This window comes from Protopterus annectens, chromosome 6.part0 (genome assembly GCF_019279795.1).
Source record: "Protopterus annectens isolate FY-2018-M chromosome 6.part0, PAN1.0, whole genome shotgun sequence".
Lineage (NCBI taxonomy): Eukaryota > Metazoa > Chordata > Ceratodontiformes > Protopteridae > Protopterus > Protopterus annectens.
The window spans coordinates 299,342,739-299,369,790 of NC_056737.1; the positions used below are offsets into that span (position 1 = coordinate 299,342,739).

Consider the following 27,052-nt stretch of genomic DNA (forward strand, 5'->3'; position numbering starts at 1 on the left):
ATAGGAGGACTAATGATAACCATAATAGGATTATTATTCCCTTCACTAATAGAAATAACAGCATCCTGAATGTATTCAGGAAGCATTGGAGTATTTTAATGGCAGATGACACGATTAGTTCTTTAGTTGATGTAAGACCTAGGGTGGCATATAGGAACATGCCTTCATTGAACAGGCTGTTATGCTATGATCGCTGTCACTCTGATGCGCCTCAGAGCAATAGAATAGGGACCTTTCCATGCCATATGTGCAATCAATGTAAGTATGTCTCTACTACTGACACTTTTACTCATCCTATAACCAACAAGAGGTACTTATTTAGACAACATGCCACTTGTAAGTCTTTGTGTCTAGTATATGTAGCAACGTGCAAAGCTTGCACGATGTTTTATGTGGGGATGACCACAAGGTCATTACGAGAGCGCATCAGAGAGCACGTTTATGCAATCAGCAAGTGCAATATTGTCAATGCACTTGAAACATATATCAGAGCTAGGCAATACACATAGTTTCAGTTTTCAAGTGTTAGAACTGGTTAACACAGGGAAGAGGCTAGGCAACATAAAAAATAGGATTGAGGAAAGGGAGAGCCACTGGATAATGAGGTTACAAGCCCATAGGTTTGGGCCTAATGAGAAGTTATCTATTAAGCCTTTCTTAACTTCCAGGTCCTTAAAGCATTAACATTAATTAAGCTTTTAATTGTTTTATTGAATGTTGTGATGTCACTACCTGTTTTTTGTATAAAGGGAGGGGGGGTTTATACTGCATTTATATCTGATGAAGCGTTGAGAAGCAACGCGAAAGCGCTTATACCACTGCAGTTTGTTTATCTGTTGTTCAATAAAGCATGGACTTTGGTTTTACCTGAAGATTTTGGAGTTTTATTCGGTTTGGCTTACATGGTGCACTCTTTATTGTTATTTCACTTGAAACATTACCACCTGCCTATCTTTTCCAGATCCAGGGTGGGTTTTGCAACTGCAGTCCTGCAAGGCATACTCGCCAGCCCCAACTCTTCTTGACTGCCTCCACCCTTCTTCCGCTTTGGGAATCTACCCAAGTGTGATGACTGCAACAGTGAAACACGAAGAACATAGTACAGTTGTGTACACTTACCATAATTGTAGATGTTTGAGTGTATTCACTGTTGCAGTCCTGGATGTTCATCGTGTTTCACTGTTGCAGTCATTGCACTTGGGTTATCCTGCTGGCAGGCTACCTGCAGTCGGCCTGAATTCCAAAGTCCTGGTCCGGCGTCGGTTGCTGTCGCCTCTTCCTGACGTCAGTGCGCCAGGGGTATAAAAGATGCAGCCGACACCATTTTCTTCAGTCTTTCTTGCCGCGCGGTGCCCGAAGCAAAAGCAGTTCGCAAGTGCTGGTCGGCTGACTCCTGGGATTTTCGAAATCGAATTTCAGAGCCGAAGTCTTAAGCTAAGTACCCCGTTGGGGAAACTTTTTTCTTGCTCCACACCAATGTCAGAAAAAGTTAACAATTGTATTTCTTGTGAAAAGCAAATACCTCATAAGGATTTCCACTCTTACTGTATTCCTTGCCTAGGCCCTGACCACGACGTTGCTAGTTGTCGGTTTTGTGCTAGATTTAACCAACGCAGTATTAAGTGTCGGTACAATTTTGCTTTTCATTATTTTGGCAGAAGGTTTAACTGCATAATGCTGTTAGAACAACCGATGACCGGAATTCATAAAAAACGCAAGGATAAAGACAAGGACAAGCATCCGAGGTCCAAAACCGACGACGAAGCCTCTTCTAGGCCAGTCGCCGGTTCGCCGGTGCTCAGTGAGGCACTTTCGCAGCTCCTGACTCCTGCTACCTCAGAGCCATAGGCTGCCTCCGACTCCCACGTGGAGACAGCTAGGCCTCTTGATACTGAAGGTATTGGCCCTTCGGAAATTAATCTCTCCGATGGGTCCGGAGCCGCTGAGCAGGCATCGGCTTCTGAGGGTGTCTTCAGACGTACACAAATTTATATTAAGCCTACTTCAGCATCCAAGACAAAGTCTAAAACAGTTTTAAAGACAAGAAAACCAGTACAGCATTCTCCAGGACAGGCTTCTATGCCTAAGAAACAGATGCTCAAAATGACCGAAGACCTAATTACTTTGATCAGGAGTTCCCATCCCCCTCCTGATAAGAGGCCTAGGCAAGACACTGAATATGATTCCTCTGATCAGGTTTCCATTTCCTCCGATTCCTCTTCTGATCAGGGATATTCTGTTCCTCCCTATGAGGATTCTGATGCTGAAGATTCTATTCCTTCAGCTTCTTCTCCTGAGGACTATTCTTTTGGGGAAACCCTGCATACCATGAGGGAGCATTTCCATTGGGAGAGCCAGGATTATTCCGAGTCTAAGAAAAGACTTAGAGACTTTCTTTTACTTCCTTAGCACAGACCTCTTGCAATTCCCTGTGTTTTAGACATAGTAGATGATGTTTTTTCAGAGTCCGGCCTGTCTCCAGACTCTTTACCTCCTGCTCCTGTTAAGCCAGACAGATACTACAGGGTCCCAGACTCCCATAAATTTCTTTATAAAAACCAAGGCCGCTTCTGCCAAAAACCCTGCCCCTCAGACAGAGATTCTAGGGCTTTGGACAGATGGGGGATAAAAGTTTACACTTCTGCTACCTTGGCTGTAAGGGCTTTAAATTGTCAGTTTCATATGCTCAAATATCAGCAATACGTAAAGTCTTTGTTAAAACAAAAAATGTTGACAAATTCTGAATGTTCTGAGAATAAAGATTTGCAGGATTTATTGCATGCAGCTGAACAAGTGGGAAACATACTTTGCAATGTGGCTATGATACACTGGAGGCCTAGTGCAGGGCCGCTGTTACAAATTCTGTTATTAGAAGGCATGCTTGGTTAAAGGAACAGAATCTGCCTGATCATGTTAAAGCAAAATTATTGGATGCTCCATTACAGCATGATACTTTGTTTGGTGTTAAGGCAGAGGAGGTGTTAAAGAAAATGGAGGATAAGGCAAAATCTATGCAGACAGTAAAGGATTTCTTACACGTACAGTCACCCAGATTTAGCAGGAACTGGCCCTCTAAGAATTGGTCCTTTCCAGTGTCAGACAGACCAGAAAGAGGCAGATTCAGATGCCCTAGAGGCAGGCAACAGCCCCAGGGCTCATACAGGCCCAAACAATGGCGTGCTTCTACCTCCAAAAGTGGAGAAGACAAATCACAGCCTTATAGAAAACAGTCCCAATGACTTCCCTCTGCCAGTGCCAAACACTTATTTTTTGGCAGCACCCTTAGGGGGAAAGCTAGCACTTTTTTCACAAAACTGGCACAAAATCACCCAGGACAAATGGGTCTTAAATATAGTCTCTCAGGGCTACAGGTTCCACTTTCACACCCTTCCAAAGGCAAAAGGAATGCCAGACCTGCCATGCAATCAATGGCAAGAGGCACAAAAACAAGTTTCATCTCTCATGGACATGGGGGCTATTCAGCCAGTGCCACAACAAGAGCAGGGACAAGGATTTTACTCAAGACTTTTCTTAGTACCAAGAAAGGACCTGGAGACCAATTCTGAATCTGTCTGTTCTAAATACTTTTCTGGACGTCCCAAAATTCAAAATGTTGACTCTACAGCAGCTTCTGCCCATGTTGGATAAGAAGGCTTGGCTTGTAACTTTGGACCTCAAAGAGGCATACCTGCATGTCCCAATCAGACAGTCTTGCAGAAGATACCTCAAATTCATAGCCGGCTCAATGCAGTACCAATTCCCTGCACTGCCCTTTGGCTTATCTACTGCACCCAGGGTCTTCACAAAATGCCTGGCACCAGTAATTGCATTTTGCAGACAGAGGAATTCAAATATACCGCTACTTGGACGACTGCCTTATTCAAGCAAAGGACAAAGATATTCTACTACAGCATCTGGCATTTGTAAAAAGGTTACTAATTTGCCTAGGGTACACAGTGAATGAAAATAAATCAAAACTAGTACCCTCTCAAGAGATAATATTCCTGGGTGCAAGCTTAAATACAACTGCCCAGATGGCTTATCTCACACCAGACAAGCAAAGGCATCTGACTTCTTACTTCAAAGACTTGGCAACAAAGACCCAGTTATCTGCAAGAAAAATTCTGCAGGCTCAGGGCTACATGGCATCCTGCATTCTACTAATTCCATATGCAAGACTGCATATGAAGAAACTACAATGATATCTAAAAAGTGTTTGGACTCAACATTGCCACAGCCTGGAAACAGTAATTACTCTCATTCCCTGCCTGCAACAGAAATTTCAATGGTGGGCACAGCCCTGTTGCCACAACAAGGGACAATCTTTCACCTTACCCACTGCCAGGCAGACACTAACAACAGATGCTTTAGATTATGCCTGGGGGGCGCACATGGCAGGAAAATGTATTCAGGGCACATGGCCCACAAACCAAATGCATCTTCATATCAATCAGAAAGAGATGCTAGCTGTACAAAATGCTCTGACAGCCTTCAAGGACCTACTTCATCCAAGACAACCACTGATAAATACGGACAATACTACAGTCATGTGGTACATAAACAAGCAAGGGGGCACACATTCCTACCCCCTCTGCAGGCAAGCCATGACTTTGTGGAACACAGCATTGACTTAAGTACATCTGCAAGCACAATTCCTGCCAGGAAAGACAAATACTTTGGCAGACGAACTAAGCAGAAACCTCATGGATCCTTACGAGTGGCAACTGGATCCACAAATCTTCAACATGATAACAGGGAAATGGGGATGCCCAGACATAGATCTATTCGCCTCCCCTCACAACTGCCAGCTACAGAGATTCTGCACTCGGACTTATCACAAGCAAGCATGGAAAGTGGACGCCCTTTCATTCAGCTGGAAAGCACTTACAGTATATGCCTTCCCTCCTCTGCCTCTCCTCTCCAAGGTACTCCTAAAGGTCAGACAAGAGACGCCAAAAATGATACTGATTGCCCCAGACTGGCCACGCCAGCACTGGTACCCAATCCTGAAGAGCTTGTCTCAAGGCCCAGCCTGGACATTGCCTCTTAATACCTCATTTGCTGACCCAACAGAACAATCAGATCCTGCTCAGCCAACTCAGAACCCTAAATCTGGCTGCATGGCAGATAATGTAATCTTTCAGAACACACCTCTCTCTAAAGCAGTTATGGATGTTATTTTGGAGGCCAGGAGGCCCAGCACCAGAAAATCTTATGCAGAAAAATGGAAAAGATTCTGTGCTTGGAACCAAGTGCAGGGAATTGACTCGCTTGAACCAAATATTCCTCAGATTTTGCAATACCTTACTGAGATGCTGGACAAAGGCCTATCCTTCTCATCAGTTAAGATCCATGCCTCTGCCATTTCAGCTTATTACAATACGGACCCACCTACTTTTTCCTCATCCACTTCTAAGACAGTTTCTCAGAGGGACCAAAAACATAAGACCTCCAAGGAGAGCTCCAATACCTACGTGGGACCTCAGTTTTGTCTTGGAAAAACTCACACTGCCTCCTTTTGAGCCAGCCAATACAGCAGAGATAAAATACTTGTCATGGAAAACCACTCTTCTCCTAGCAATAACTTCAGCAAGAAGAGTCTCAGAGTTACAGGCACTTATGCCTGTGGAACCTTTTATTATTTTCCATCAGGACAGGGTTTCTCTAAGGACAAACCCGACATTTATGCCTAAGGTTGTGGCCAGCGTGGCTCTTATCCAAACCCACAGAATAAGGGGGAGAGACTTGCATACTTTGGACATACACAGACAGCTACGCTTTTACTTGGACAAGACTAAAGCTTTCAGAAAGACTGAGCAACTCTTAGTGGCATATGCTGCAGGTTCTCAAGGAAAAGCCATTTCAAAGCAGACTATTTCAAAATGGATAGGCCACTGCATTCGTTTCTGCTATTCACAACATGGCAAATCAGTGCCCAAGGGCATTAGGCCACATTCTACCAGAGCTGCAGCCACTTCAGCAGCCTTCCTCAGAAGGGTACCAACCAAGGATATTTTGAAGGCTGCAACATGGACTTCAGTGCACGCTTTTACAAATCACTACCATTTACCACTATACTCTAAATCCAGAGCAGGCTTTGCCACTGCAGTTCTGCAGGGTCTCATAGCCACTCCAAACTCTATTTAGGCCCAGCCGCCCAACCTCAGCTTTGGGATTCAACCCAAGTGTAATGACTGCAACAGTGAAACACGATGAACATAGTACAGTTGTGTACCTACCATAAATGTAGATGTTCGAGTGTATTCACTGTTGCAGTCCAGGTTACCCTCCCACCATCCCCCTTTTTCTTTGCTGGGACTTATCTGTACCTATCTATTCTATACAACCTATGTGGTGTATTTGCTTGTAGATGAAGGTTATGTGCATGCTTTTTTATGATCATAATTTTTACAGCCTACCCTTTTGGGGGCACCTGACGTCTGGGGCAAGAAAAACTGAAGAAAATGGTGTTGGCTGTATCTTTTATACCCCTGGCGCACTGACGTCGGGGAAGAGGCAACAGCAACCGACGCCGGACCAGGACTTTGGAATTCAGGCCGACTGCGGGTAGCCTGCCAGCAGGATAACCCAAGTGTAATGACTGCAACAGTGAATACACTCTAACATCTACATTTATGGTAGGTACACAACTGTACTTTTTCCTCCCTTTAGCCCCCCTGTCTCTCTCTGTCCTCTCTATATGTCTACTACTCACCCCTCTCAGGGGTATTGGTATTTACTTTTTACTGGTGGTGTTTTCCCCACCATAACTTAGCTCCATATTTGGGGGGCTCTTGACATTTAGGGCAAGAAAAACTGATGTTAGGGCATCGGCTGCCTGTTTTATACCCCTGACGACCTTATGTCAGTCCTGGAGTGACCGCAACCGATGCAGAAATACTAAGTCTGTGGTATTCGGGGCTGACTGAGGGCTACCTGCAGGCAGATAACCCAAGTGTGATGACTGCAGCAGTGAATACACTTGAACATCTACATTTATGGTAAGTGTTCACAACTGTACTTTGTGTGTAAGATGTATGTAACTTGAGCATGGGTGGTCAAGCATTTACAAGCTCCCCCTTTCTGATCGGGACATAGATGTCGGGTCTCTGGTAAATGTACAATTCCCCATCCACTGATCCAGGTTACACTTGAATAAATATAGGGAACAGCTTTGTTTCACAAATGGGAAGCCTGTTCCTGAAACTGGGCAGTCTCTGAGAGACATACCTGTTCTTTCTTCATATCTTACTTTTCTGACTACTTTGAGGTCCCTGGATCGAGTTTCTGATGCAGTTTGTTTTGCAAATGTGCAACAGACCATTAAGGCTGGATCAGAAGATGCTTTGTAGGGTAGGCATATATTTTATTTTTGAGTTTAACTGGGGTAGTGCATTGATTCCAGTGGACCCATTTCAGTCTCAACCCAGGGAGTGTGTAGGAGAAAGAGTATAAGGATATGGCTTTGAGGCAGTCCACATAGGACATATTGACTACACCATGTATTCCTTTTGTGAGAAATCTCTGTGGAGACACCAGTTGTTGCATATGCCTGGTCAGGTTCATACTGAAGGGAGCACTGGGGCCATTGTACTCGATGATTTGTCACCACTCTTCCTTTAGATGAAGCTGTCCACTCCTTCAACACTACATTCCTAAACATTCTTAACTCCCTTGCTCCTCTTTGCACAATTAGAATCAAATCTAATACTGCTCCCTGGCTCAATCTACCAGAACCCTCATGAAAGACCGGGATAGGATTTGAAAATGTGGACTAAAACTAGGACCCCTTCTCTTCTTCAGAAATTTAAAGAACTCCGAAATAAAATAAAAAAAAAACATCCATTATGACAAAATAAACTTCTATGCCAGTCCTCCCTCTACTCTTAAATCAGACCCAAAGAAATTCTGGAGCTCTATTAAACAGACTCTGCATCCAGGAAACCCTTCCTCTCCTAACCCATGTCCCAGTGCAACACCTGAGGACATAGCCAACAAATTTAACAATCATTTTATAAACTCAATAACCTCCATAATAAATTCTCCCCCCCCAGAAACAACACTAGCACCCCCACAAACTTTGTACCTCTTCCAAACCCTCCTAACTCCTTTTCTCTAAAAGCAGTATCAACCAACTATGTAAAGTCATTACTCTCTAAACTTAAACCTTGCTCCCCATCTGTTGACAAGCTACCCTCTTACTTCCTGAAGATCGCCTCTGAACCTCTTTCCTATCCTGTATCCATCTTAATCAACCGATCCATTTCTGAATCCTTTGTCCCCACTGTATGGAAGAATTCCTTTACTCTGCCCATTCACAAAGGGGGCAAATCCTCAGACATATCCAACTTCAGACAGATTGCCATACTCTCTCCATTCTCAAAAATCCTAGAGAAATGCATTCACAAGCAGGTAATGCAACACCTTCACCAGGAAAACCTTCTCACACCCACACAGCATGGTTTCCGTCCCAAGCGTAGTACAATTGCTACACTCGTATCATTCATCAACATAGTCTCCCTAGCTCGTGATAACAATAAACTTGTCTCATGCCTGTTCCTTGACCTTTCTAAAGCCTTTGACACTGTCTGTCAGCCAGTCCTTCTAGATAAACTCACTAACTTGCATTTCTCTCCCCCTACTATCTCCTGGTTCTCCAACTATCTCTCTACCCGCCAGCAATCAGTTAAATGGCTCTCTGCACTATCCTCCCCTCTCACTGTACAAATGGGAGTCCCCCAAGGGTCCATACTTGGACCACTACTCTTAAATATTTTCACCAACTTGCTGTACTCTTCTTGTCCCCAGTCATCTCTTGTGCAATATGTTGATGACTCCACTGTTATAACCATTGCTGACAACCCAACTGACCTCCACTCAACTACCCAGGCATCCTTCCACACCATTGAGACTTGGCTTAGTGACAAACTAATACTTAATCCAAAAAAACTAAGCTCCTACTCTTCCTCCCTAAAAACATCACCACACCCAAAAGTGCATTTACCATCTTATCCTCCAACAACACTATCATCTCATCTGAATCTAGTACTAAATTGCTAGGTGTTACAATAGATGATCAGCTTAAGTTTGATCTCCATATTACTAACTCTGTAAAAAGAATTCATCAGAAACTTGGACACCTTTTCCGTAGCAAGAAATACTTAACTAACACTGCCCGAGTAACTCTCTCCCAGGCTTTATTACTCCCACCACTCCTGTACAGCTGCCACATATTCACAAACCTAAATTCTGTACATATTTCCAAGCTTGAAACTACCTATAATAAGATCGCCAGATTTGCAGTTAACCAAACCTACAAGTCACATCACTGCTTAGCACTACAGCAGCTAGGCTTGCTAGAATTCCCTCAGCTGCTCCAACTGTATCAACTACAAATCATCCACTCTATCTGCCCTCCTTCTGCCCAGCCTCTCCACTATCATATCCAAATATTCCCCTGCTAGGATGCTACGCAGCTCAAATCATACAACATCTACAAACCCAAAACCAAAATAGGCTGCCTTCTCTATAACTATAACCCAGCTACATCCTAGAACCAACTCCCCTTGGAAATAAAATCCCTTCAGCATAGCAAAAGTTTCAAATTAGCCACAAGGAAATACCTAAAAACAAAGTGGTTGCCACTGTAGCCAACCACCCTGAAACCACCATCCTTTCACCTATTTCACCACATCACACTTAATGCATCTCTAACACTATTCCCCTGCCTCTTCTTCCTCCTCCCTTCCTCTATCTCCAATCACTCTTAATTCTTACAGTCTCAAAACAACCTGTCTAGTCTGTCTCCTATACTCTACCTCCCCTACATCTCCTACTAGCTATTCTTACTTTCCTTTCTTGTTTCCATACTCCTATACAACTAGATCCTACCCACTTTAAATAAGCATCTGCCTAGCTATTAACTCATTTTGCTCTAAGCAGCTTAAATAATATTGTAACTAGTCACATTTTTTTCTGCTAATTGTTTAAAACCTTGTTTGTAACCACTCACATACTTGTCTGCCAATTGTTAATACTCTGTATAATTGAATTGCCTGAGGAGCGTTTTTTCTTTCCAGGTCTCTGCTTGTAAGATCCTATAGCTGATTGTTACTACTATGTTACTAAAATTTAATAAATTGTTTTCTAGTCCTGAAGAGCTTTTCTCCCAGGGTTTCTGCTGAAAGTGAGCCAAAAGCTCAGCCAGACTAACCCGTTTAACAAATGTAAAATAAATAAAATAAAATGTTAATGAGGGTCGAGTATAATGGGATAATGACATCTTTGTACTTGGATGCCATACTCTTGTGTACAAGTTGTGCAGAATAGAATGGCTTCCTTACTATATTAGACATGTGATGGTCAAAAGCGAAGTCACTATTTCATGTGTATTCCTTAAGCCCTGAATACTGGGTCTACCCTTGGTGGGTGTAGTAACTTTGTAGTAATTTGCAGAGTTAGCCTACTTTCCGTGGGGGGGGGGGGGGGGGGCTATATTATGCACATTCTGGTACTGAGTTTAACTGTGACTCTGGCACCAATTGTTAGTCTAGCAGGCCTTCTTGAAAGGTGTTTGTGTCAGTAGGAGATTCTGTCATTCCATCTAGTTTACAGTCATCTGCAAACTTGGTCAGCCAGAAGCGTTTGACATTAGCCTTGACTTCAGAAAAGTAGATGCCAAGTAGGAGTGACACAAGCACTGAGCCCTGAAGGACCTTGCTAGTGACCTGCCATTTCGTATTATCCCAAAGTTCACAATGCCAACTCTTCAAAACCTTTTAGTCTCATTCACTCATGGCCACACTAGACCTAAAAGATGCCTACCACTGCATCCTGTAATTGAACACCACAGACTATTCAGGTTCTAAGCATGAGGGCATTTCCAAGCCACTTCCTTGCCCTTTTGGCTTGTGTACTGATTGTGGAGTCTTTATAAAATGCCTAGCTACAGTAATTGCTTTTTGCAGGACAAAGGGTATCCACGTATGTCCTTATGTGGATGACTGACTCGTCCAAGTAGAATTGATGGAGGGAGTATGCAAGCCTTTGGACTTAACCCTGAATTTGATTCAAAGGAACCTGGGTCTCATCATTAACTTAAATAAATTAAATCTTATCCATTCATGGTCTTCCTTTGGCTGTGAGTGGGGGTGGGGGCATGCCTAAATGCAATCCTCCACCCAGCTTTCCTCCCAAAGAGCAAGATCTCTTACATGGCACTTTAGATTGAGAAGGTTGTTTAGGAGGAGTTGATTTCAGAAAGAGTTCCTCAGAATGTCTGGCTACATGGCCTCTTTCATTTTGATGGCACCAGTGGCCAGTATACACTGCCCACTTCATTCTCTTGATGTGCCTAGACAGCCGAGATCTTATTTGCACAGGACTAAAGACTTCAGAAAAAACATTTAAAGGGAGAAGAGGGGAAACCAGTTAACAAACAAGCTTTTTTCACATGGCTTTCTTGTTGCATTCCCACTGTTGCACAGCTCATGACAGTTCTCTTCCTGGACGTGGCAGAGCCCATTCCACTAGAGCCACTGCAGCCACCACAGCTTTCCTTGGAGAGATCAACACACAGTGTCCTGGAGGCTACTACTTGGACCTCTGTCCAAACTTTATCCAGGAATTAAAGTTTTGGGGAAGTTTACAGGGCCAGGACTGGCTTTGTTTCTCTAGTCCTGCTAGATCTGTTTTCCTAATTACATGTTGCCAGCTATCATTTCTTTGTACCCTGGTAATCTCCCAAAAGTCAGAACTCCAACAGGGGAGTAAGTAGTAAAATAGTAATAGTACAGTAGTGGTAAAAGCTCACCATAAATGTAGATGGTGTAGTATGCATTCTCACTGTTGCAGTCAACATTCCCTACCATCCCTCCTCCTTCCTTTCTTTTTTCCATTCTTCACACTCTGGGTAGGGGTGACTCCCTTTTCATTCTACCTTCACTTTTCCATTTCATTCCCTTCTAGGGCCCTTGTCGTCTTTTACTTGAACTTGGAGGAAAACTGGGGCACCTCTGCTGGGGACTTTGGGTACAAGAGACTGTTACCGTTTGGTCCAGTAGGATTTTGGTGGAGGGTAAAAAACATCTGAAGATGGTGTTAGCTGAGATTTCTGATGTCCTTGTCTACTGATGGGTGGGAATCTGACAAGGCTCAATTGGAAGGTAGAGCTCTAGAAGTCTAGCTGGCCATTTGGGCTACCTGCATGTCGGAATCTCAAATGTCAATACTGCAGCAGTGAATTTATTCTGGTGTCTACATTTATGGTAAGTTTATAACACAATTGTAATTTCCTTTGCATGCCTTGGAGCTTGGAATTTTACAGTCTTCTGCTGGCATTCCTCACAAGAAAAGTTGTTGGCAGAAAGGCTAAGCAAATCCTCACCCTCGTACCCTGCTCCTTTATTATCTTTTTGAGTTTTTCATCTTCCTCCTTGGTATATCTGAAGGTAATACGCTATTAGTGCACCAGCTCTCCTTTCCCTGTCCTTTACCACGTTTTTGATTTTTTTTTATTGATCTTTACCTTCAAATAAACACATGAACTCTGTATATTTACAGATAATTATGACAATGTAACTTGTTGTGTACCATAAAATAACCACATTTTCTCGTTTTTATATCATTGCACACTTTTTCCTAAAATCATTGTATGATTTTATTTATAAATATTGCAGTGTTAATATAATACAATTTTAATGCAACCTTTTTGTTACAGCATCCAGTGAATGTCATCTCTGTTAACGTACAGCATTAATGCCATCTGTCCACCATACAGTCTGATGCGTGTCCGTTTGTAACCTTAATTATCAACTAATCAAATTTCATATTTAATATGTAATGGTCCTTTCTGTGTCACCTAGTTTTTAATAATGTTCTCTTTCTTTGGTTCTTCTTAGTTTACCTTTTCCATAACTCATAATTAATTCTTCCTTTTAATATTAAACTGTAACTGTCATAGGATTATAGGAAGTTACTAGGCTAATGGCCCTAGGGCCGTTACAAGCCTAGCCACGTTACCTTTGTTTCCATAATCAGCACCTATTGCCCCTGTCCAAGAGAGACACAGGTGGAACCCCCAGGGTGAATTTACAGTTATCCATCCAGTCGTCCAGATTGCATTTGAAGAGGGCAAATGAGGTACTCTGAAATGACGTGGGAGTCCATTCCAAAGGTGTGGTAGCCTCTGGGAGACAAATCTGTCCCTCTAGCAGGTTCTATTAATGTCACATACCAGGTTAAGGTCTTTAGAGCGAGAAACCTGTGTGCCATTTAACTTGCGGATATGCAGCATTTCCTGTAAAGCAGGGTCAGAGATTACCCTATACACAAGGCAGAGATCACCTCTGAGTAGTTTGTATGAAACAGAGTAAAGTGACAATGATTTCAACTGGCCCACATAGGACAGATGCTGAAGACCTTGAATTTTCCTCGTGAGGAACCTTTGAGGTCTCTCAAATTGCTTCAGGTGCTTGGAAAGGTACATACCAAAAGAGACGTTGTACTCAATTATTGGCCTGATGAGGGAAGAGTACAGGGAGGTTATAACTTTTTTTGTGGAGGAAATGGTCTTGCTTATGAGATGAGCAATATAGAATGTCCTTTTTACCACTGTGGAGATATGGTGATCAAAGGTAAAGTTGCTGTTAACCTGTGTGCCCAGGTGTGTCACCACTGAGTGGGTTCTTAGGGTGTTGCTTTTGATGTGGTAGTTAGCAGGAACATCACCCTTACTGAAAGGGATGATTATACATTTTTTGCATCGAGTTTAAGGCTGTGACTTTGGCACCAATCATTTGTTTCTGTAAGACCCTCTTGTAGTATGTTGACATTGTTTGTAGATTCTGTGACCGCTCACAATTTGCTGTCATTAGCAAACTTTGTCAGCTACAGACCTTTAGTTTAGTTTTTGTTTGTACTTTGGAGAAATAGATTCTGAATAGTAGAGGTCCCAGGACTGATCCCTGTGGAACATCACTGGTTACGGGTCTGCTATTGGAGGTGGATTCCCCTATTTTGATTGTATGGCTTCTATCAGTGAGCCAGTTTGCAGCCTGCCTAACGGTATACGTGTTGATACGTAGCTGGGTGAGTTTGTCAAAGATGCCTGAGTGGGGTACAGTGTCAAAAATCTTGGCTAAGTCTAGATTAGCTGTATGCACAGATTTCCCCTCATCCAGGGCCTTGGTGACTGTCTTGAAGAACTCCATCAGATTTAACAGGCATGATCATCCTTTGACAAAACCAAACTGTGTAGGATCAAGTGTTTGGAGATTATCTGTGTCTTTGTTGATATGGTCCGTGGTGATTCATTCCATGGCCTTGCAGATAGGGCTAGTCAGGCTAATAGGTCTGTAGTTTCCGGGGTCAGTGGAAGCACCAATTTTCTGCAAGGGGAATAACTGTTGCTGTTTTCCGCTGGGACAAAGCTGATGCTTAGACTGTGATTGAAAAAGTACCGAATGGTGTTGCTAATTCTTGTTGTAGCCCATGTAGGACACAGCCGGGGATGTCATCAGGTCTTGGAGAGGGCATTTATGACCTGCTCTTTAGAGATGCAAGGTAAGGGGACAGGTGGTAGGGATGTCATGGGGTATGTGTGGTGGGGATAGGGGAGTGAGGTTTTCACAGAACCTGTCAGCTAACAGGTTAGCTATATCCATAGGCTGATTATATGTGGTATCATTAACTACTAGTTTGGCGCAAAGCTGGGTCTTTCCTTTTAGGTTACGGATGTAACTAAATAACGCCTTATGATTGTCCTTAGTTGAGGAAGGTAATTTGAATTCGTAATTTGCTTTGGAGGACTTCACAAGAAGTCTTTTTTTGCTTATTTAAGCTGAAGAGGGAGTGTTTCCAGTTTAGGGCCCTCTCCCTCTTACTCTTAGACAGCAATTTCTTCCTCTTATTGTAAAGCCTGTTAATGGCAGTAGTCCACCAGGCAGATTTACTCTTCCTTGAAGAGCTTGTTTTGGTCCCATCAGGTATGGCTGAGTCAATGCAGTTATACGGGTGTTTGTGTGAAGCATTGGTGCAGAACTCTGCATAGTTATCAATCCCGTGTGAGGGGAGAGGTGCAGTGAAGCTATTTATACCATTCCATAAGAGGTTATAATCTGCTTTGGAGAAGTTTTTTTTAGTTTTAGCTGCTGCTGGAGGTGGGGGTGGGGGGTCAGGTGTGATAGTTACTTTGAATGAGACTGATTTGTGGTCATATCTTACCAGGGAAGACTTCACAGTGGGGGTGCTACAGCAGTCCCCCATATTGGTAAGCACCAGATCCAGGATATTGGTGCCTCTTGGGGTGTCAACCAGTTAGTCTAGGGCATTGGAGTTAATGAAATCGAGGAACCTTTGGGCAAGTGAGTTTGAGTGTGAGTAGTTTTACCCAGTCATTGGATGGGTAGTTGAAGTCTCCCAAAACCATGCTATTCGTAAGTATCTTGATAGACTGAAGTAGATCGAAATAGGCAGAGTAGGTGTCCTGATTCATGGAGGAGGTCCTGTATCTGGCAATGACTTGAATAGATGTCCTACCAACAGTTAATTGCACCTGAAGTGTCTCAAGGGAATCATACTGTTTAACGAATCTGGAGGTGTATTTATCATTAATGAGTATTGATACACCACCTCCTTTAGTTTTCACACCTTCAGTTTGTAGTCTGAACCTGTGGAAGGAGGTGCAACCTGGTATGGCTGGGGTGCTCTCCACAGCCTTGAACCAGGTCTCTGTGACTGCAGAAATGTCTGCATCTTTCAAGGTGAGGAGGACTGCTTCCAGTGAGTGCAGTTTCATGCTAAGACTCCTAGTGTTTAGCAGCATAACCATGAGGTTGTTTTTTGATGAAATTTTTACATAGGGAATTTTGTCCTTTGACTTTGCCTAAAAAAAGCATTATGGGGGTGGCAAGAGCCTTTGCCACTACACAAAATCCCAGGGATGACAGATGAAGACAATCTCTAGCAAAGCATCGAGGTCTATTGATCATGTCATCCCAGGCTGACAGAAACTGGATCCCATTAGAATGACACCAGAAACTAAGCCAATTATTGAAGTCAATGATTTTCTGTTTTATTGTGACATCATCCTAGGGGAGGGTAATAAGCTGCCCAATGCTAAGGACATACCTGCCTGTGACACATGATCAGAGAGCTCAGTCATGTTTCTCTTCTTGTTGTCTAGGGAGGTACCTCTCAAGTTGTTTACACCAACATGTACTATGACTGAATTATAATGGTATTGTTGTTGAGAGACTTGAGTGCCTGCATGATCTGATGAATCTTGGCACCCGAAAGACAGCTGACCATGACTTTCTCCTTTCAGCCTGGTGAGAGGAGCATCTGTGTGTCTCACTATAGTCTCTCCTATGACTAAGATCTTTGGAGTGATGCCATTGCCTTATGGGCTTTGATGGTGAGACATCTGTGCTTGTGTCATTGTGTATTATGTGTTTTGGGTGTTGTGGTTGATTTAGTATGTATGTGTTTTGGAGGTTTCTGGTGTTTAGCTAGATTTTTTGTGAGCACCTCTGCATATGTTGGTCTGTGTGTATACTGTGTGTCATGAGTAGGAGTTATGGTAAGTGGGCTGACAACCCACTGTGTATTGCTGTCTGTTGTGCAAGAGAGCTGTGATTCCAGATTCATAATGTAGGTACATCTCTCACAAATGGTTCAGGAATGATTTAGAAGTAGGGGGTTGTCAATGTACATGAGGCAGTTGCTACACTGCCTTAGCCCATATCAACCAGGCTGGTAGGAGAAAAGGAAGGAGACTGACAGTTCGTGGTCCATGGAGCAATCTTGGTCTGGCTATAACAGCTAAAGAAGGGAATACAGCAGGGGCGGGTATAAGTAAGTTTAAGCGTGAGGAGATCTGGTTTAGGTAATATTTGCAATGCTAGAGAGCAGGAGTCTATAACTGGCAATCCCTCTGTGCAGTAGTGTACGATGCACAGACAGACACACACGAGCACAGACCGGTCCAAGCACTGGCTATTTAAAGTAGAAAAACAGGAACCAGCCAAAGTTTAAATTATCCAATCGAAACGCCCTAACAGAGCCCTGCAACAGTAACTGTAACTAGATCAGACCAAACTGTACCTTCCTCCCATGAAGGCACAGCTGGGCCTCTCCAGACAAAAGATTAACTGTTTTACAAGCTCCAGAGGTCACGAACGCTACTAGATTTATCAAATACCTGAACTTAGTCTATGCTTGTGTTTTTCAAGTGCAGCAACAAGTAAGATGAACAGAACAAGCAGGTGAACATTAATTACATCTGTAAGAGAAAATCAGCAGACTGTCTTAAAAAATGCAGTAAAATACAGTTGCACAGTTTAAACAAACAGATATGCAGCAAATATTGATCTGAAGTAGTTTACTTCATTTGGTCTTCAACCTGTGGGATACCGGATCTGTATCGGACCTGAGCCGGCAGTTTCACTAGCATCTACTCCGAGCTCCAAGCTCCTCCCCTTACACATAATACACCTCCACTACCTTCCAACCCCCAGATCTCATTTGCCACGACTTGCCTGAAGTATTGTGATCTCCTGAGCTTTGAGTTAGTGAGTGGGTTTTTGCTTTTTAAGCAACTTTTTTGCTACAGGTGCTCAATCTAGGTGTTAAGTGTAGGTTCTCTCTCCTCCTCCCCTCGCTGGTGCATCGTGTGTTAGAAAGTTTTCTAAGTAGTTTAGAGTTAGTTTGTTAGTCTGTATTGCTTCCCTTTCCCTATCAGTATTCTGTGGGTCTTGAGTGTGTGATGAGTGGTTTGTGACTGGGAAATATGTTGTTTTCTTCGCCTGTTTCCTTCTTTAGTGTGTTCTCTTATTCAGTCATGGCTGATCCAAAGCCTTTATTTAAAAGGTGCACTGAGTGTGGTCATAACTTGTCTCCTGCAGATGGCTACACTCTGTGTGTGATGTGCTTGGGCGTTGGCCACTTGAGTACAGAGAGTACTATCTGCACGGGTTTTAACCCACGCACTGTTAAAGACAGGAAGGCTAAGTTGGCCCTCAAAGGCCTTCTTTTCACTTCTGAGGCGGCTGCCTCATCCACAGCTTTGGTCAGAGCAACTGCTGTGGCCACCTCTCCTTCCTCTCTTGCCCTTGCTTCTCCTCCCTCCCAGGCTGGGGCTCAAACTCCCACTTCTAAGCCTGTGGAAGTGGAGTGGAAAGGGGGCAGAGAGAAGGAGAGTGAGCACAAGGGCAAACATTCTTCTAAGCCAGAGAAATGCAAGAGGTCTCTGGACCTTCTTTCTACTCCCGCAAAAAGTCAGGCTAGGATCCATGACTCCCCTCAGCTCTGATCTCCGAGATTTTCCCCGGAGCCGGAGGAGATACATCCTCCATCTAGGGCCTCGGTTCCTTGACCTGCCAGGTTGGAGTATGTGGCCTTGTCGAGATCCTCACAGCGCTTATCGGAAGTTGACATGGATAAAATGATGAGGAGTTTCATTCGTACTCAGATCCAGTTGGAGGTTCTGCCAGCCCCCTCTCCCTCTGGAGGGGGGAGTTTACTTCCCTTTTTCACACCGATTTCTCCTTCTCCAATCTGTCCACTGGTTTCAGAGTACTCTTATCCGATTATGGCCTTAGTCAGGGGGTCGGTGCTGATGGTACCTGTTTCCTCGATGCCGACAGCTGCATAGAGCACTTCGGATCTGACCATTTTGGATCTGAATGGCTCCTTGAGCCAGAGTTTGGGTGTCGAATCCGAGGGAGCGGAACTTTTTTCATCGGTTCTGGTATTCTCGGGCCCATTACCCTCCCACGGAGCTCCGTCCACTTCGGGCCCGGCTCAGATTCTCATTTTCCCTCGGCGTTTGACGTGGTGGAAAGGGCTCTCTCCTTTGGATAGAGACCCTTGATTATCCACTCTGATTCCGCCCCGACCCCCTTGGCTCTGTCTACGCATCCCATCATTTTTCCAGAGGGACAGCCCGTGCTCGAGGAGCCCCAGATGGTTCCCCCTGAGGAACAAGTGGCTTGCGAGTTCCCCCTGGAGAGCCCCACTGGAGATGTGCCTCACAAGCATACATGTAAGAGGAGGCACTTGGACTCCCCCGAGTCCCTCACTGAGGATGCGGATTTGGGTGATGGGGAAGGATCCCCCAGGTCACCATCCGAGGATGTCTCCTTTGGAGACATTATGGAAATCCTACACCAATGGGAAGGTTGGTCCACCCTCAAACCTTCTTCTGATGAATCCGTGTTCCTGGAGGCTTTCGGCACTGGCCCATCTACTTACTGGGTGTCCCCTCCCGCAGATCCCCTGGTGTACCTGGTCACCTCATGGGCCTGGAAGGAGCCAGACACCGTGGAACCAATCGCTAAACATCCTGATAAGATCCTGAGTCTACCATCAGATAGGCCAGCATGGAACAAGTGATCCCCCGTGGATGCTACGGTGGTAGCAGCAGTCACAAAGAAGGAACTAGCCAGAGAGAGTTCCTCGATTCATCCTCCTGACCGAGAATTGCGGATGATGGACCGCTTAGGGAAGCGGGTTTGTGCTTCAGTGACCTTTTCCATTAGGGCACTGAATTACCTGGCTCACATCACGAGACTCCAGCGCGACCTGGTGAAGGAGCTGGTGGAGTCTCCCCCTAAGTCCATGTCACAGGAGGACAGGGACTCGTTCTCTGCGAGGATGGCCACTTTGAAAGCAGTCTCCAACACATTCATGCGACTCCTCTCACATGCCACTGAAGGAGCGGCTGGGTCCGGTGTGTCCATTAGGCACAATGCTGGCTCAAACTGTGTCAGTTTTCAGAACCTTTCAAGGTGTGCTTTGCCAATGCCCCTTACAACGGCTCTACACTCTTTTGGTAGGACCGTCAAAGAGACTTTAGTCCAGAGTGAGAAGGACAGGAAGACACTGTCTGCCATCGGAATCTGCTTCTCGAACCCTCAAAGATCTTCTTCCCGGACTCAGGCAAAAGAAGATGTGGTTCCGGAAGTCACATTATTCCCGGGACACTCGGGGCTCTTCTTCCCCCAGAGGCAGAGGGGGCAGAATGGACACCGGCCCAGAGGCAGAGGGGGACAGAGGAATTTTGGGTCTCGAGAACCTTTCTCGGACAGGCCCGGACAGCAACCTTGAGGGATTTGCCCAGCTGCTCTACTCTGGAGGCAGTCTGGGAACGATTGTCTTTGCACCTGGTGGCATGGGAGTCCATAGCATCACACCGCTGGGTGTTTCAGATCATATCCAGAGGATACTCTATCCCCTTTGTGGATCCTCCCAAACATCTCCCAAATGTACCACCCACGCAAAGGGAGGCAGCAGCACAGGAAATTTCCAAGCTACTAGAAAAGCGAGCCATCTAGACCATCCCCCCAGATCGGGCTTCTACTCAAGGTTCTTTTTGGTGCCAAAGAAAACAGGGGATTTGAGGCCTGTTCTGACCTATCTACCCTGAACTTGTCAGTTGCCAAAGAAAAATTCTGGATGGTCACACTACAGTCCATTATGCCGTACCTGCAAGAGAGCGACTGGATGTGCTCGTACACTTCCAGGATGCTTACTATCACATAAAGATGCACAGAAGCTCCAGGAAGTTCCTCCGCTTCTGCCTAGGAGTCCATCATTACCAATTTCAAGCCCTACCCTTTGGTCTCACCACAGCCCCCAGGGTGTTCACCAAAGTGATGGCAGTAGTAGCGGCTCACCTGAGGCTTCAAGGGATTTGGGTCTACCCATACCTGGATGATTGGCTCCTCACTGCTCCACTAGGCATCTACTTTCTCAAACCAGGGATTATTTCTTAAAGCTTGCCTGCATTTGGGGATCACAATCCACGCATTCAAATCACTATTAAATCCTGTCCAGGTGATATACTACGTTGGGACAAGGATAGACACATTACAGTGCAAAATCTTCCTGACCTTGGAGAGAGTACAAAACCTGAGGATGCAAGTCTCTCTGATCTACCGTTCTCATCTTCCATCGGCAGAATCCGTGTTGCGGGCCTTAGGTTCAGTGGCGGCAACCATAACTCTTCTTCCGTGCACCCAGTTACATATGAGAATTCTACAGTGGACACCAACTGTACAGTGGTCCCTGTTGGAACTTCCATTGTTGTATCCAATACAACTCAGTCGAGTCTGTCGGTCGTCCCTTCTGTGGTGGATGTGTTCTCCAGAGATCTTGGAGGGACGACCCTTTGTTCCACCTACTGTCCAAGCCACAGTGACCACGGATGCCTCCCAACTCGGGTGGGGGACATTGTTTGGGCAGGACAGTCCATGGCCTGTGGTCCCCTGCAGAGACTAGCTTGCACATAAATGTTCTAGAGATTAGGGTGGTCCTTTTGGCATTGCAGGCCCTTCATGCCCTTCTCTGGGAACCATTGCAATTCAGTCAGACAACATATCAGTGGTCTGCTATATCAACAAACTGGGAGGGACCAGATCTCACCCCCTTTGTCGCAAGACCATGAGAGTGTGGGAATGGGCAATCTCCACCTGTCATTTTCTCATAGCTACGCACATTCCGGGATGGTCCAGCATTCTAGAGGACAGGTTAAGTCGGACTATTCTGATGCCTTACGAGTGGTCTCTGAATCTTTCAGTAGCGGAGTAAATCTTCCTGGAGTGAGGTCAGCCTTGCCACGATCTCTTCGCATCTCCTTCCAATGCGAAGTGCAGCGAGTTTTTCGCTCTGAACCCCATGCCGGGGGCATACCCCAGAGATGCTGTAGTCCATGTTTGGCCTCCCAGTCTTCTATATGTTTACTCTCTAGTACCTCTTATTCCGAGGTTTCTACAGAAAGCTCGTCGATTGGGGAGCAAAGTGATCCTCATTGCCCTGTTTTGGCTTTGCTAGGTATGGTTCCCCTTCCTTTGGTCTCACCTTCTGGCTCCGCTCTGGATCTTGGATCTCATTCCGTATCTGATTTCACACCCATTGGGGGTTCCTCATCCGAACCTGGACAGTTTGAAGCTCACAGCCTGGCTGCGGCAGTTCCCATGATAGTTAGGACTCCTGGATTATCCTCTTCAGTTAGGTCTGTTCTGGTAGCTGTTAATAAGTCTTCAACCAGGAAGGTTTATCGCAGCACATGGAAATGTTTTTACTTTTGGGACTCTCAAAGGAGTTTAGACCCCCTTCATGGCTCCTATTTCTGCCATTCTTGATTTCCTAGCTAATATTTTTCAACAGGGAGTTAGTTCTACTATCAAAGTTCATTTGGCTGCCATTTCTCATTTTCATGTGGGTGAGAATTCTGCCTCACTAGCCTCCTCCCGACTGTGTAAAGCCTTTTTCAAAGGGACTTTTCTGTTACACCTCCCCCCCCCCCGTCAAGTATCCTGTTCCCCCATGGGACCTTACTATGGTTCTTCAAGCTCTGGTCCCTCCGTCTTTTGAACCCGCTGCAACCTCATATCTAAAATTCTTATCTTGGAAAACCACATTCTTGGTGGCTATCACTTCTGCTAAAAGGGTTTCAGAACTGCAAGCTTTGTCCATCAAAGTTCCTTATATGATTTTCCATAAAGATAGAGTTTCCCTTTGGACCAGTCCATCCTTTCTTCCTATGGTGGCATCACAAGTTTATATTAATCAAACAATTAATTTACCTATCTTCTATCCTGACTTTGCTAACAAAATGGAATATAAACTCCACTTGTTGGCTGTTCATAGACAGTTACGGTTTTATTTACACAGGACCAAAAACTTCCGTAAATCCAATCAGCTGTTTGTGTCCTTTAAATCCAATCAGCTGTTTGTGTCCTTTTATAAACCCTTTTTGGGTAAACCTATCTCCAAGGTCACTATTGCTACGTGGATTTCTTCATGCATCCTTCAGGTCTGTAAGGACAAAGGCATGTCTCCTCTGGGTCAGGTGAAAGCTCATTCCACTAGGTCCATAGCTACTTCTGCGGCCTTTTGGTCTAGAGTCTCATTGGATGATATTTGTTCTACAGCTATTTGGTCCTCATTTCATATCTTTATTTCTCACTACAAATTGGATTTGGCTTCTAGAAGGAGAGCATCCTTTGGTTCCACTCTGTCCCACAGGTTGAAGACCAAATGAAGTAAACTACTTCAGATAAAAAAGTTGTGTACTCACTATAACGTTCCATCTGAGTAGTTCTACTTCATTTGTCATCAACCGTCCCTCATTCCTTCCCCCTGACCTTATTGTATGAACAGCCTGTTGGCTGCAGTTGTAGGTCATAAAGTGTTTTTCAGGTCGGGTTATCAGTATGAAGGTCAGAAAACTCGATCTGGGGGTTGGAAGGTAGTGGAGGTGTGTTATGGGTAAGGGGAGGTGCTTGGAGCTCGGAGCAGATGCTAGTGAAACTGCCAGCTCGGTTCCGGTATCCCACAGGTTGAAGACAAATGAAGTAGAACTACTCAGGTGGAACATTATGGTGAATACATAACTTCTTGTTTTAGTTAATCAGAAGTGCAGAAAACAGTTGAAAATAAGCACTTATCTTTTGTAGTCTGAGCAGGTATTTGGAAAACAGTAGAGCAAGGGCAGAAGGTGTAACTCACTGCAGCTTTGAGCAGACCAGCACAAACCAGTTCAAGCACTGGATGTTTAAAGCAGAAAAACAGGAATCAGCCAAAGTTGAAATTATCCATTCAAAACGCCCTGCAAAAGTAACTCTAGCTAGATCACACCAAACTGTACCTCTTCCCATGAGGGCACATCTGGGCCTCTCCAGACAAAAGATTAACTGTTTTACCAGCTCCAAAGGTCAAAAACAGTACTAGATGCAGCAAAAACATGAACCTAGTCTATGCTAGTCAGCTGTGTGATGCATATTGGTGTTTCCTTTCTTCATTCCTTAAAAACCCACAGTCAGCTTACAGGTCGTCATGTCCGACCTATTGCTGTAAGACAGTGATATTTTAAAACACTGCATCATACCTCCACAAGTCGCTTCCTCCTTTAAACATAGTACTGCAAAAGTTGCTCTGACAGTCTTTCATATTTTATTTGACCTACTTGTATCTGTTTTCATCATTCTCACTGCAGCAGTAGTCTTGTAAATTCTCTCAAACATAATTTGGTGTAGGTCATATTTTATTTGACCTACTTGTATCTGTTTTCATCATTCCCACTGCAGCAGTAGTCTTGTAAATTCTCTCAAACATAATTTGGTGTAGGTCTGGTATGTGCAAAATATTAGATGGTGGCTACGTAAATCTTTAGGTCTTTATTTTCTATCCCTTGTGAATGCAACTAGCTAAGTATTTTTCCTTTTGACCTCTTTTCTCAGTCTTGTTTTATTTCCAGAGCGTTTTATTAGCCGTAAAAGTTTACTGTGAACATTGATATGATGTGTTGATCATTTTTTTTAATATTGAGATTTGGTTACCTTGTCATTTATTTGTATTTATTTTACATTTGTTAACTGCAAAGTCCAACTGGGAGGTCCCATTTTCAATGGAGACCCATGGAAAGAAAACTCCAGACAAGAACAAGTAATACAGCTGTAGTCAATACAGGCAGTATATAAGAGTTTTTACAACGTAAAAAACATAATGAAGGTGGGCACGTTGGGACAACAGAATGTTAACAAGTGCATAACTTTTCAGCATATTTATGTATAAATAACAGTAGATATTGGATACCATATATGGTATGCAAGTGATGTTCATTATGGGTTATTGATATTTTTATGATTTGCTTCCATCTTTGATTTATAGTTGCAGCACTTAGCAAGCATATGGAATCTATCTTTGAGTTCTGCCACAGTAGTGCCCATATGTGATTATGGGTAAGATGGTCTTGCCATTGAGTATTAGGTTCAGTGGAAGCCTGTATTCTGAGTTTAAGTTGACTGGTATTTGGGGTCTTTCAGCATGGCTTTACCACAGTTTTTTTAGTTCTTCCTCTTGTAAGCCCTTCCTTCCAGTAATACTGATTTTAATACATCCTCCTTTGGGCTTGGTGAATAAAATTAATCAAAGTAGAAATTGCGTAAAATTGGATGTATATTGGATAGTATGTTCATGGAGGCTGTGAACGTTTAAAATGCAACTCCCGTAGTTGTCTGCTCACCGGATGAAATGTTTGCAGTGAGGTATATTTGTCAGGTCGGATGCAGTTGACATCCTTTCCATTGTACATGGTTCTGAGAGTTGCTTATGCTGGAGTCATTGATAGAAATTATCTACTTAGGCATGTTGCTACTTAATGAACCAAGAGTTGGGTAGCAGGCATCACATTTCTGTCACATGCAGAATTTAGTTGGTCCTCCAGGATTTTTGGTCACAGGGCTGTCTGTCACATGGTTAAGATGTCCAAGATTTCAGGTGCCTGAACTGGTGGTCCTATGTTTAATATGTTGTTCATGTTGACTGACGGTGGTTGGCTGCATGATCAGTCAGTCAGGAGGCAGGTTCTGTGATTTGCAGAAAACTTGGTGAGGAAGATCCATATTCCAGTGGGATGTTACAATAAAGACTAAACAGTAAAGGCTTTATGAATCCATGTGCCTGCTGTTAAGTATCAGTACCTACCACAGCAGTGCTTATTGCTGTCTGCTGTGCAGTTACCATCTTGCTTTTTGTTTTCTAGAGAAATTAAACCTTTTTGAAGTATTGATCCAATGAAAATTTTAGTATAGATTGCAGAGTAGTATTCAGCTTCTGATTTCTTTGCTTCTTTCCATTAATTTGGCACTCTTATTCTGGTATAACTGTTTTAACTTGTCTTAGTGGTTATTTATTCTGCAATTTTTTTGTGGCTTGCTTTTTTATGCATATGTATTTTTTTCTTTCAGATGACTGTAAAAGAACAACAGGAGTGGAAAATCCCCCCTTGTATATCTAACTGGAAGAATGCCAAGGTATTTGAACTTTTCTGCATCGTGTCTGTCACTTGCATTACCATTGCTGCAAAATATGAAATTAATTTCCAAGAAGATGTGCACTGCTGCTTGTAGCCTGCATAGTCTGAACAGCATTGTTTTGTTATGCTATCTTAAGTAGTTTAATATTTATTTCTCAGAGATTGCTCTGCGTCTTTTAAGATCATGCAGAAAACTGTATTTAGTGAAGTATGCCAACAAGGTAGGTATATTTGTGCTTGGATTCAAATTCCTGTTTAATATTTAATGGAGGGTTGTACTTTGGGGGTGGTGTGCAGTATTTTCTGCAGTATTTTCTTTGCTGTTATTCGAATCAATAAGCTAATTTGTACTGGAATATCCTTTCAGCTCCTGCTACTGTCCTACACCAGAATTCTGTCAATGTTCATCATATTGATCGCTGCTGCAGTAGCCTTGGCTGTATGGATTATTGTTCCAATATTCAGTGGATACAGTGATGAAAAAACACTAGGTAGATGAAATGTACTCTTGAGAGAAGGATTGCTAGAAGGCTTACAGCCCTCAGTCCAGAGCCCTCCCAATCCCCCCCATGTTGGAGGGTGTGTGGTATGGCAAGGCGCTTTTTCAGCCCGTGCCTCTGCATACGTTGACAAAGGCCTCTGGAATTAGCTCCTGGGAGCCACCATCCACTCGGGTGACATCATATCCTCTTGAGACAAAGCCATTCCATCACTGGTAGATCTGAATGTCTTCACACTGACAAATTTTTTTGTAATTACTGAAGGTGAGGGTGATATTTCTTTTCTTTTTTACCATCAGAACCAAGGTAGATGTCCAGGCTGCCTGAAAAAGACCTGAGGCTTCTTAGTTGGGTGTGACTGCTGTAAGTAAGATCAGGTCATCCAAATCTCGGATGCCTGCCATCTTGATATAACTTCAGCTGAATGGGTGTCTACAAATTCTTGAATAATTTCTCAACCGTGCAGAAACAGCTATGCTTCCTGGAAGCAGAGGATTGGAAGCCAGGTTTGAGGGATGCACTGGGAAAGGCACGCAAGGGTCCAGGTCTCAGGATCTGATGAAGCTGTCCCAGTATTGTCTTTTTCCTATGGAACATGCAGCCTTCCTTGGATTAGCCTTAGTTGTTAGGGTTCTCTGTTCAAAAAAGAAAAAAGGAACCCCCCCCCCAAAGACTGTAATTTCTCCAACACTGAGGCAGAATTTTGCCATCCCAGTTGTCTCTTCTTCCTCTC

The 27,052-nt window shown here is 43.9% G+C and overlaps 1 protein-coding gene across 2 annotated transcripts in view; it reads left to right on the plus strand.

Moving 5' to 3' along the window:
- SNW1 (SNW domain containing 1) overlaps positions 1 to 27,052 on the plus strand; it is a 1,165,034-nt gene that overhangs the window by 574,031 nt on the left and 563,951 nt on the right. For both annotated transcript variants that reach the window (XM_044074050.1, XM_044074049.1), the window contains exon 8: positions 25,752 to 25,817. In XM_044074050.1, coding sequence (XP_043929985.1) covers positions 25,752 to 25,817 — 66 coding nt within the window. The remainder of the gene's footprint in view (positions 1 to 25,751; positions 25,818 to 27,052) is intronic.